The sequence below is a fragment of the Apium graveolens genome, chromosome 8 (assembly GCF_009905375.1).
Source record: "Apium graveolens cultivar Ventura chromosome 8, ASM990537v1, whole genome shotgun sequence".
In the NCBI taxonomy this organism is placed as follows: domain Eukaryota; kingdom Viridiplantae; phylum Streptophyta; class Magnoliopsida; order Apiales; family Apiaceae; genus Apium; species Apium graveolens.
Window position 1 is genome coordinate 259,667,211 of NC_133654.1, and position 12,183 is coordinate 259,679,393.

The following is a 12,183-nucleotide window of genomic DNA, read 5'->3' on the forward strand; positions in this document are numbered from 1 at the left end:
TCTAGCAACAAATACATGAAAGTATTTGATAGAAGGTTTCGGTTCATTCAAAATCACATAAGGAGTCTTCATGAGGTCCTTGTTGATTAGAGTTTGATTCTGAGTATAATATGCAGTATTGACAGCCTCAGCCCAAAAGTACATTGAAAGACCTGATTCACTTAACAGAGTTCTGGCAGCTTCAATCAATGTACAATTTTTCCTTTCTATCACTCCATTCTGCTGAGGGGTTATAGGAGCTGAATATTGTCTGGTAATCCCTTTATCTGTACAAAATCCATTGATAAGTGAATTCTTGAATTATGTTCGATTATCTGACCTTCTTGCTCTAACAAGGACATTAGAATCTAACACGATCAACTTGATATGATCAATCATAACTTGTGGAGTTTCATCCTTAGAGTGAAGGAATAAAACCCACGTATACTTGGAATAGTTATCAACTATCACAAGACACTAACACTTCTTTGACATCAAAAGAACATTAACTGGTCCAAATAAATCCATGTTTAATAACTGAAGAACACCATTTATGGAGGATGTGTCAGTGCCTTTGTGACTTGCTTTCTTTGAGTTTCCTTTATGGTATGCCTCACACAGTCCTTCTGCGGAGAATTCTAGTTGAGGCAGACCTCTGACCAATTCTCTCTTGACAAGGGAATTCGTTGCTTTGAAATTGAGATGGGAAAGTCTCTTGTGCCATAGCCAACTCTCGTTTGACGATGCCTTTGCATAGAAACAATTGACTTCAGAATTGCTTTCAGAGTTCATGTCAGCTACGAACAGATTTCCTTTTCAGATTCTCAACAAGGAGGGTTTTTCACTTTTCTTATGCAGGATTTGACATTTCAAATTGTCAAATAAAATATAGTAGCCCTTATCACAGAACTGACCGATACTAAGCAGATTGTGTTCAAGTCCTTACACAATATACACATTATCAATAATAACATTTCCAGCTTGCAAACAGCCATATCCCTCAGTTAAACCTTTGTTTTTATCTCCAAAGGTAACCACCGGGACAACTTTCTCAACCATATTTGATAGCAGGGCTCTATCTCCGGTCATATGTCTTGACGATCCGCTGTCAAGAATCCATACTACCGGTTCCACCTGTTTAATGCCCTGCAATACAAATGGATTAGACCTTCTTCGGAACCCAAACTTGGTTGGGTCCAGCATACTTGTAGAATTGGCCTTTATCAGGCAAAACAACATTCTTAACTTTTATGTTCTCAACTTGCTCAACGACTGGACATTTGACCTTGTAAACAGCCTTAACAAATTTCTGTTTAGGCTTAGGCACAAATGTCTCCTTTCTAGCCTTAGGAGGACTAGCAGTCTTAGACCTATCATCCTTCCTATTATTCATATGCTGACGAGGAGTAGTCATATCACTAAAAACATGTTTAACATTAAAATAAGCATACATCAAAATAAAAGCACAAGATATAAAATTAGGAACACCACATACTTTATGAGAGGGATTAACAATAGGAAAATTATGCATGGTAGATATGGCATTTTTGTTATCCAGCTCATGTTTGTCTGAGCTAGTCTCAGTTTCTTTCACAACTTTGACTGGAACTTTTGACACATTTGGCTTGGAAACAACCTTCTCATTAGCAAGATCTTTAGCACATATTTCTTCTTGAATAATAAAGGAGGTCTCATCAAATGGTTCAACAATTGATTCTTTATAGAGGGGTTTATCAACACCCTTAAGCACATGTGGTACTTCCCTACCTTTAGCACATACATGAGGAGGGAAGTTTATGCCTAATTCTCCAATAGCAACATTGTAATTAAAGCCTATTCTAGATGTTTGATTAATAGCTTTGCTTATTGTAGAACTCTCTAGCCTTCGAACAAGAATTAAAGTAAGCTTTAACCTTAGTCTCAAGATCGGTGATCTTGTCTTTGAGAATAGTTTCGACTTGTCTATAACAGTTAACTCTATTCTCTAAAAAAGATACTTGTTCTTTTAAATTGTCTTGATTAATGTGCACAAGTTTTAATTCATTGAGCTGTTTCTCAAGATCTTTGATCTATTGAATTAACATTTAATTATCACAATGAGCACAATCTAAGGAACCTCCTAGATGATAAACTAATTCAGCATCAGTAAATTTTACCTATTTCCTTGACGATGAAGTATTTCCATCAATAGCCATAAGAGCAAGATGCCCAACTTCTTCATCTTCACTATCAGTATCATCCCAGCTTCTTCCCTTTTCCAGGTAAGCCCTTTCAGATTTACTCTTCTGATTTGAATCATAAGAGTTCTTCCTTACTTTCTTTGGCTTCCTGCATTCTGTGGCAAAGTGTCCCAACTCATTGCAGTTAAAGCATCGAATGGTGCTCCGATCAACCATCCCTGTTTTGTATCCACAACTGGTGTTAGATGATGAAGATCCACCTTTCTGGAATCTGTTGTAGTTGGAATTGTACTTGAACTTGGGATTCCTCTTGAATCTGGCATTGGAGAATCTCTTGGCAATCAGGGCCATTGACTCATTTTCCAATTGCTCCAGCTCTTCCAAGGAGTAAAAATCATCACCGGATTGATTTATAGTAGAAGGATCAAATTATGCTACTATCACATTTTCCTCAGCCTTGGAAGACTGTACCACTCTCTCTGACTGTTGAAATTGTTGTTGTTGTTGTTGTTCTTCTTCAGCTACTAGAGTAGTAGACATGCTGACCACTCTACCTTTCCTGTAAACTTCCTTCTGCTGAATCTGCTCCAACTCATAGGTTTTTAACATACCGTAGAGCCTTTCCAAAGAAATCTCACTCAGATCTCTCACTTCTCTTATGACAGTGATTCTATGTTCAAGATGAGTTGACAGTGTTAAAAGGAACTTTTTGTTGACCTCCCTGATTGAATAATATTTTCCATTTATGTTCAGGTTGTTGATCAATGCATTGTACCTCTCAAACACTTCAGTAATTCCTTCTCCTGGATTGGATTTAAAATGTACATACTCAGGGGTTAGGATCTCTAACTTGTTCTCCCTAACTTCCTATGTGCCTTCATTAATCACCTCAATAGTTTCCCAGATGTGTTTGAAATTTTACAGTTCATCACATATCTGTTCATCAAGGGATCAAGAGAATCAACTAAAATTAATTGAAGGCTGGCATCCAAGGAGGCTTCTTCCTTTTCAGCAGGAGTAAAATCATCAGGATCTTTTACATAGGTTCTAGCTTTGGTAATTACAACATCATCTTCTATAACCTCTGGTTCAATAACCATCAGAATTTTTGGACCCTTTTTTAACACGTCCAGATATTTGGGATTTGCAACTTGTAAGAACAAGAGCATCTTCTTCTTCCACATAATATAATTTTCTTTATCGAATAATGGAATTTTAACGGTTCAAACTTTTTGTGAATTCATTATGAATTTTTGAATAAATAAAAATTGAAGGAGTTGAAAAATCACCAAAGTCTAGGATCTTGATTTGCTCGATGATCAGAAGGCTCTAATACCAATTGTTAGGTCCCAATATATTTGTAGAATGGGGGTTGAATACAAACTTTACCGTTTAATCGAATTTAATGCGGAATAAAAAAAATGAAACAAAATTCAGGTTAAATAAAACTATTATTAAACTTGAAAGGTGTTACAACAACGGTATCATTTACAAGGGATTAATCTCAAATAAATTATCACAAATCTAGAATAAATTCGACATGAACTTTTTCTATTTTTGCAATAAAAAGATCAAATACTAGAAGCAATTTGAGATTAAGTTCTAGGGAATTTGAACCGCTAGATGGTTACACAAAAACAAGAGAATGATTTCTAGTAGTTTGGATTTAAATTTAATTACCAGAAATTAATGAATTTGAAATGCAATTGAGAGATGAAATATTTTTGCGGCTGCTGCTTGGTTTATTCTTGAAGTAGTTGAACTGTATTGAATGATGTCTCTTAATGATCTGTTGTTGTTGTCATTTATAATTCAATCAATAGAACTGAATTGAACTGGCAAGATAATCTGAGAATTGGCAAGACAATCGGTGAGACAATCCGTTGAACTAGCAAGACAATCGGCATGACAATTGATTGAACTGGCAAGACAATCGGCATGACAATTGATTGAACTGGCATGACTTTTGATATAACAATTGATTGTCATACCAGTTCAAATGATTGTCTTGCTGAATTAATATTGAATATAAATTCAAAATCAATTCTGAAAATTAATAATATTAATTTAGAATTAATTAATCAATTAATCAATAAATTAATCTTTGCAGATATTATTTATTTTCTTAATTAAATTATATGACTCAATTAATTAATAGAGAATTAATACTACTCTTGAACAACAACCATTCTTCTGAAAATCTTCTGAAAATTATGAATCAATTCCACCACTTCAATGTTGACCCTCGATGTACTGTCTGGTTCATGAGTGATTAACTTCCATGACGTTTCTTCATGTCTTCACTTTGATAACTTGATTTTCTTATGATTAAATCCATGTGATTATCTGATACCCTGACAAGATCTCTGTCACTTGATTTAATCAACAATCTTGATTTATATCATTGAGGCTTGATCAATTTCTTGAACTTCTTCCAGTGAATTAATTCCTCAATTCTGTAGATGAACATTGTTTCTTAATCCTTTGACAGATGTTACTTTGTGAGATCTCTTTGACGATAGATCCACTATTTACTTGTTACATTCTTATTTGAGTTGAGTTAAGTCCTCGAATAAATAAATAGTCTATGATATATGCCTTTCATACCCCCCGAGTGATTGCCACAGATCCATTCATGCACTTCCCTAGGTATATAATTTCCTTCTTCTGGGTCAATGCAACGTAACAGTGGTCGGTTAAATCCTCTCTTATATAATATCCCATCATATTCAACATACTTAGCAGCCTGGTATTGAAGGTGTCTAGCCTGCAGTTTGTCTTCTGGAAAATCTCCCATTCGAACATAGTTATGAATGGGGGTCATCCAATTTTCTCGCGGCATCTCCTGTGTCTGGAACACCCCAACCTCTGAACACTCGGGATTTCCTGGATTACCAAACGAATTTGCCCAAGTTGGATGTTGTCCATTTGCGATCCCATCTTTTCCAAAGCATCCGCAATTCTATTTTCCTCCCTTGGGATACTTTCTAGCCTGGCATTTCCAAATTTTTCCAATAAACGTTGCGCACATCTCATATATAACCCTGTCTGTGGTCCCCAAGCCTGGAAACCTCCGTTGACTTGGTTTACAACTAACTCAGAGTCACTCCGAGCTATCAAATTCACAATCCCCACTTCTAGAGCCTCATATTCAGCATCAGTATTGGTGACATAAAATTTGAAATGGATGGCACTCATCAAATAATGTTCTTCTGGGGTGACTAAGACAATCACGGCGCCTGCTCCATTATTATTTACAGCCCCATCCATACGCAAGATCCACCAAGGGTGTGGGAGGTCCTCCCTTTCATCAACATGAGAATTTCCTTGCGGGGAAGGTTCGACCAACACTATGGACTTGTCGTCTACTTCAGAATCGAACACAAGTATGAAATCAGCCAACGCATGTCCCTTCATTGTCGTGCGAGGACAATATTCCAAATCCAATTATCCTAGCTCTATCGCCCACTTCAACATTTTTCGCGATGATTCAGGTTTGTGCAGAATATGCCGGAGTGGATAGGCGGTGCGAACCTCTATTCGGTGAGCATGGAAATATGGTCTTAACTTTCGTGCCGCAAGGATAAGGGCGTACACCAATTTCTCCATGCTGGTATATCTGGTTTCCGCATCCAGCAACCTTTTGCTCACATAGTACACGGGCCATTGGTGGCTTGCTTCCTCCTTCACCAACACCGCGCTGACGGAGTATTTTGAAACCGCCAAGTAAAGAATCAATGTTTCTCCGTCTTCCTGCTTGGCCAACATAGGAGGATTTCCCAACTGCTCTTTGATTTTCATAAAAGCCTCTTCATAATCTGAGGTCCATACAAGATCTTTTCCCATTCCTTTGATTGCCTTAAAGAATACTTTGCACCTATCTGATGACTTTGAGATAAATCGATTTAGAGCTACAATCCTTCCAGTCAGACTCTGTACTTGCTTGACACTGATGGGAGATTTCATGTCCAACTGAGCCTTGATTTTTGTCGGGTTGGCCTCAATTCCTCGGTGGTTAGCCATGAATCTCAATAATTTTCCCGATTCTCGCCGAATACACACTTCTGAGGGTTCAGCTTCATTCTATATTTTCTCAGAATATGGAACAGCTCACCTAAGTCTGCGATGTGATCTTCCACCTTCTTAGATTTTACAAGTATATCGTCCACGTACACCTTCATCGTCTTTCCAATCTACCTTTTAAACATTTTGTTTACCAATCTTTCGGAGTATGCATCCATGAAACTGAGCAAGGCATGTCCTGCCGTGGCGTTGACCAACTGATCAATTCTTGGTAAAGGAAAGCTATCCCTTGGGCACGCCTTATTCAGATCGGTGAAATCCACATATGTTCTTCATTTTCCATTAGGTTTTCTTACTAGCACCGGGTTTGCTAGCCAATCTGGGTAGAAAGGTCCCTGATCAGTCCAAAATCCAGAAGTCTATCCACTTCTTTCGCTAAGGCTACTGCCCTTTCACCACTCACGACCCTTCTTTTTGCCTAACCCCCTTAAGCTTGGGATTAATGTTCAAATGGTGGCACATCACCTCTGAGTCGATTCCCACCATATCAGAATGGTTCCACACAAATACATCGAGGTTTGCCAAGAAAAATATTAAAAGTCCCTCTTTCAATCTTGGAGCCAACTGAGATCCAATCCTCAAAACCTTACTTGGATCTTTTTCGTTGACAGGGATTTCAATCGTGTCTTCCGTTGGCCCCATCTTTTCTGTTGGCATTGGTATTCGTGGATCTAGGTCGGGTAGATCACGATTCTCAACATTTTGTAGAGAAGGCGCATCCCCTTGGAGAGGAGCATTACCTTCTTTAGAAGGTGTGCCCTGTATCATAGGGGCATCAACTTCCTTTAAATTTTCCGAAGATAAGGGCGCGCCTTCAGGGAGAGGGGCATCTCCCTTATGCACATCATGTCCAAGACTTTGCAATCTATTTGGATTATGATATTTAGGGGTTCTTCTTCTTCCAACATATCAATTCTGATCGTGTCTTCCAAGAACAACCTTGCTGGAGGCAGTGCAGAGGGGCGCTCGTCTTTTTTCTCGACATAGTAATGGACTCGGATTTCCTCGATCGGTTGTTCGATGCTCTTTTCTCGATCATCATCTGATGCATCTTTGCCATGGGAGTCCTTCCTAAAGCCCCTCGTAGCTTGCCTGTAGCATTCCCGAAAGTCATACTGAGAGCCTTTTATACTTCCCACACCATTTGGGGTTGGAAACTTGATGGTAAGGTGGAGGACAGAAGTAATAACCCTCATCTCCCGAAGAAAAGCCCGTCCTAACAGCACATTATGGGATGACACTTGATTCAAAACCCTGAACTCGAGCATCTTTGTTACAGACAATGGACTTTTCCCCAACTCTAAATCCCGCGCCAGAGAAACTATAGACCCGCGAATCTTCCCCCGACATATCCCGATCAGGTAGCTCCATCTTTTTAAAGGTATTGTAGTAGAGGATGTTTGCCGAGCTTCCATTGACCAAGAAGGCCTTATAGATATCTTTGGTTCCGATCTGGATGGAAATGACCAGCGCGTCATTGTGGGGGTGATGTACCCACCGGGCATCTGCTTCTCTGAAGGTGATTTCCATGGATTTACCCTTGAACACTTTGGGTGGTCGAGTCTCCACACTATGAATGTCTGTGAGAGATCTGAACCGAGCTTCCCTAGCATATCTTGCCAAGGACCTGTTGCTGCATTCCATCCCAGGATCTCCACCGTAAATTTTTCGGATACTGTCGTCTCTGACGAATTTATTTTCTTCCAGAGTTTAATTTTTCGACCCTGTGGGGCTCGCTCACCTTCTTCCTTTACCCTGTCAATGCTATCCTTGTGCCTCCTTACTTCCTTAACCACCCATTCACCAAGATATCCTTCCTTGATAAGTGCTTTGATCTCATCTTTTAGTTGTCGACACTCATGTGTGTGATGTCCGGACGACTCATCGTATTTGCAATACTTTTTCTTGTCTTTACTTTGCCAAGATGATAGAGCCTCAGGTTTTCTAAACAGCCATTTGTTTTTATTCACCTCAAAGATATGCTCAATAGACATGGCCAAAGGTGTATACCAGCTTGTTCTGTAGTCATAATTTGATGGAGGACTCCATTCTCTCCTCGTGGTCATGATATTCACCCGGTTTGGGCTTTGACTATTCCTTCTGTACCTTGTGTTTGGAGATTTGTCCCTCTTCCTTGCTTTGTTTCTCTGACTTTCTTATGTTGTTGGTTGTATTTCTGCCATAGATTGCTCTATGGCTTTAAAAGATTCCGCCAAAGAAAAGACATCCGCCAGAGTGGCTAGGTCTTTTCCCTGAAAATGCTTCCAGAAGTCCAAACCAACCCTTAGCCCTGGTATCGAAAAGCTTTTCAAGGCTTCGTCTGAAGCTCCCCTCACGCTGGTAGATTCAGCATTCAACCTTTTAAAGTACGATGTTAAGATTTCATTCTCCCTTTGCCTGACGTTGGCGAGAGTTGTAACGGAGGGAGCATATCTCACAGCAGCTTGGAACTTGGTCAAGCACAGAGTCTTCATTTGGTCCTAAGAAGTGATTACTCCCGACCCAAGCTTTTAAAACCATTGTTGGGCGCTTTCTCAAAAAGTTGCCATAAAGAGCCGACATCGAGCCAAGTCTGGGACTTGATATACGTCCATCTCTATATTGAATTGGCCCAGGAATTCCATGGGGTCTAAGCTTCCGTGGAAACGGAGATCGCTGGTAGTGTTGCGATATACGGCCGGCAACTGCGCCTATCTTATAGCCACTGAGAACGGGGAAGGGATTTTGGTCGTAGCCATCACTCTGCCTTCAAAATGGTTAAGTAGCCTTTTTAGATCGCCCTCATTGAAAGTTCCCACGCCTGGAATAGTTTGGATGTGTGGCTGCGGACCTTGAGGCTGTGGTGGAGGCACTTATGTCCGGTTCCCTCCTGGAGGAGCTTGTTGTTGGTTGGTGTTCTGGGCATCTTCTGGTATCACGATCACTTCGGGGTTCCGACCTTGGTCTCTCCCCGGATTTTCTCCTTGACCTCGAACGCGGCCTCGAGCCATCTCGCGATCATAATTTTGCACATCCCTCTGATTATCATACTCAGCATAGTTATCGCTGTCTACTCGATTATACCAGCGGGCATCAGTATGGCCACGATAGTTGTCGGGGCGATACCCATCTAAGTACCTACCTCGACCTCCGTCTCTTCCCCTCCATTAGGTTCTTCTCCATCGGTCGCTTCCAAATCCTCGACCATACTGGTCCAGCGATCTGCGGGGAGGATCTCTCATGATCGCGGTGCCGCTCCTGATTCCCATGGGAATTTAGGGGCATACGCGTTATATCATGGGGCATCACATCTCCACGATCAGCTTCCTTTTTCCATTCAAGTAATAACATTTTCATATCATCGTTGCCTAAGTGAATCCCCAAGCGGTACTTTAAAGCCGCCAAGCCTTATTGCTCATTCTCTGGCATGGACTCTGCCTGTAGGCACTCCTCGAGATTACGTCCAGACCGGTGTGAATGGGCAACCCCCCGGTTATCCGTCTGCAGTATTTCTCAACCATCAGCGTCTTCTTCAACAAGCTCGATAATTGGAGATGTATCATTGGAATAGTTCAGACGTTACGGGGTTATCGGCACACTTACTCCTCTAGTTTGACCGTGGTCGGCCGAGGCATCTCTATCAGCCATAGGTGTTTTCTCGGATGCATGAGTAGAATGGTTGTGGCGAAGGATCCTTCTGGTCTTACGTCGCTCCACGGTGCTCAGCCTTGAGTCAAAACCATTCAGAGCATCTCCCATGACGTACAGTTGTTCGAGCAAGTCAGCGTTGCTAATAAGCACAAGTGGTTGTCCCCCAACGTCTAGAGTGGGGCGGTCAGTCATGGGTGGAACGTAAGGTTCATGGCGGTTATAGCCACAGTCAGATTCTTCTTCAGAGCTTCAATCATATAAACTTCCATCATGATATTGAGACATCTTTCCTCCTATATGTAGATCTTTATTAGCCCCTCCTTCTAGCGCCATTTTGTTGACGGAGGAATTTGGGAGCAATAAAGTTTGAGGTTCGTAGCCGGAAAAAAAAATTTATGATGGTGGTTCTTCGTTGGAAACGTGAATAGTAATCAGTGGATCTGATGAACAGTATTAATCGGAAAAGATGAGCAGTGTTTGGTAGTGGTCGTTATTGGTGGCTGAGATTGCTTAAGGTTAGTGGTGGCTCCTTTGCGCTCTCGCTTCTGAACCCTTATAATTTGCCTACGTATCCCTATTTATAGGAATCAAGCCAACATAGCTCTTGGGGAACAAGAAACCTAATGGGCTAAGATCTCTTATCCCGAGGCCTAATGGGAAACCCACTGGAAACCGTCTGCTACTAGCTTTAGGAATGTCCGCCAATGAGGCCCAACCACAAAGGCCCAAGGCTCGTCCGCGGATTCGAGACTTCACGGACAAGGCATCTCCCTGGCCAAGGATAACCCTCTGCTACCAGCTATTTCTCTAGTCAGTAAACGCAGGTATAGCCATAGTTCACCCCAAATATTGGACGCATCCTTGCCCCCTGATAAGGAGCCCCTACCAGATTACAGGACAAGTGATCCCAAGCTTTTCTGTGTAAAGTGCAGGATACCCCGAAGTCTCCCAACGAGGACACCCGTTGACTACAAAGATAGAGCTCCCAAATCACACACCAGATTTCACCCCACATCCCTAATAAGGACACTCATTGACTACAGGAGGAGGCCTTTAGTCCAGGCATACCCCTGGAGGTCTCTGACCACGGACACCGCCTTTCCTGTAGATATGTTACAGGAAGGAGTTCTTGAATAGAGTACCTACATCAAATAGGTTAGTAATAATAATCTCCATCTTCCTTAAATCTTCCAAAGAACCCGGCCAAGTAATTATGTTGAAGTATTCCCAAGATTTTCCTACTCATTTAGGGCGCACCCTAAGGCTCATCATGGGAAAGGATACAATTAGGAAATTCTCTTCCCTTTAATTCCTTAATAATTGGGCGTGCCTCCTAACTATGCTGAGGGCGCGCCTTCTTCTTCTACTGATCTTTAGTTTCATATTCATTAGACGCGTTTCCCCTATAAAATTCAGGGCGCTCCCTGCCCTTTTCAGAAAATGAAACCTTCTTTGTCTTCTCCCTGATTTCAGGCATTATATCTTAATTTTGACCATTTTCTTATCTTTAATCTAGATATAGTTTTTACCAATTTTTGGGCATAACACAACAAATACTTATATTGTTATTAATAAAGATACATATATTTTTTTAGGTTCGAATCTCACCGACAACAAATAATTACATTATTATTGTTAATGAAAAAATTCTTCAATCATATACTATTTGAACTAAATTGGAAATAATACATAATGAAATCTATAATTATATAATTATTATTTAATATTTAATTATTTATATAATTTTTTATTAAAATTATGTATATATAAAAAATATTAACCAAGACCCGTGCATCGCATGGGCCGTAAGCTAGTATTATTTAAGTTATGAAAATATAGTAAGAAAAACTAACAACATGACAAATAGATTTCAAAAAAAATTATAGCATTTTTGGGAAATATTGAAATATAATATAAGTAAATTTTAGTTATATTTTACATCCGCTTGTAATTTACAAACATTGACATACCAAATAGGAATTTTATCACCGAATAATCACTACGCCATAGATGGCCTATCGCAATGGTTTAATCACACGTGATACGAAATTATGTTACCTTAGGTATGCTAATCTTAGCCTACCGCAAAATAGTATTTTTGATGTTACCATAGTATTTGTAACATGTTACTATAGCATCAAAGTGTTACATATGGTAACATGTGAAAATTTATGTTACAATAGAGTGTTAATGGATAAAAAATTAATATTTGACAAATAATTAAATATAAATAAATATTTTACTTGAAAATAATCAATTTTGATAATATAATTAAGCAATAATATTAATTTTAGCTAAGACTGATAAAATA

At 39.9% G+C, this 12,183-nt stretch overlaps 1 protein-coding gene across 1 annotated transcript; it reads right to left on the reverse strand.

The window, feature by feature from the left end:
• Positions 1-4,979: 4,979 nt before the first annotated feature.
• Positions 4,980-5,576, reverse strand: LOC141680768 (uncharacterized). Its single transcript, XM_074486897.1, has one exon. The coding sequence runs from the start codon at positions 5,574-5,576 to the stop codon at positions 4,980-4,982; it is 597 nt and encodes a 198-aa protein (XP_074342998.1).
• Positions 5,577-12,183: the final 6,607 nt, after the last annotated feature.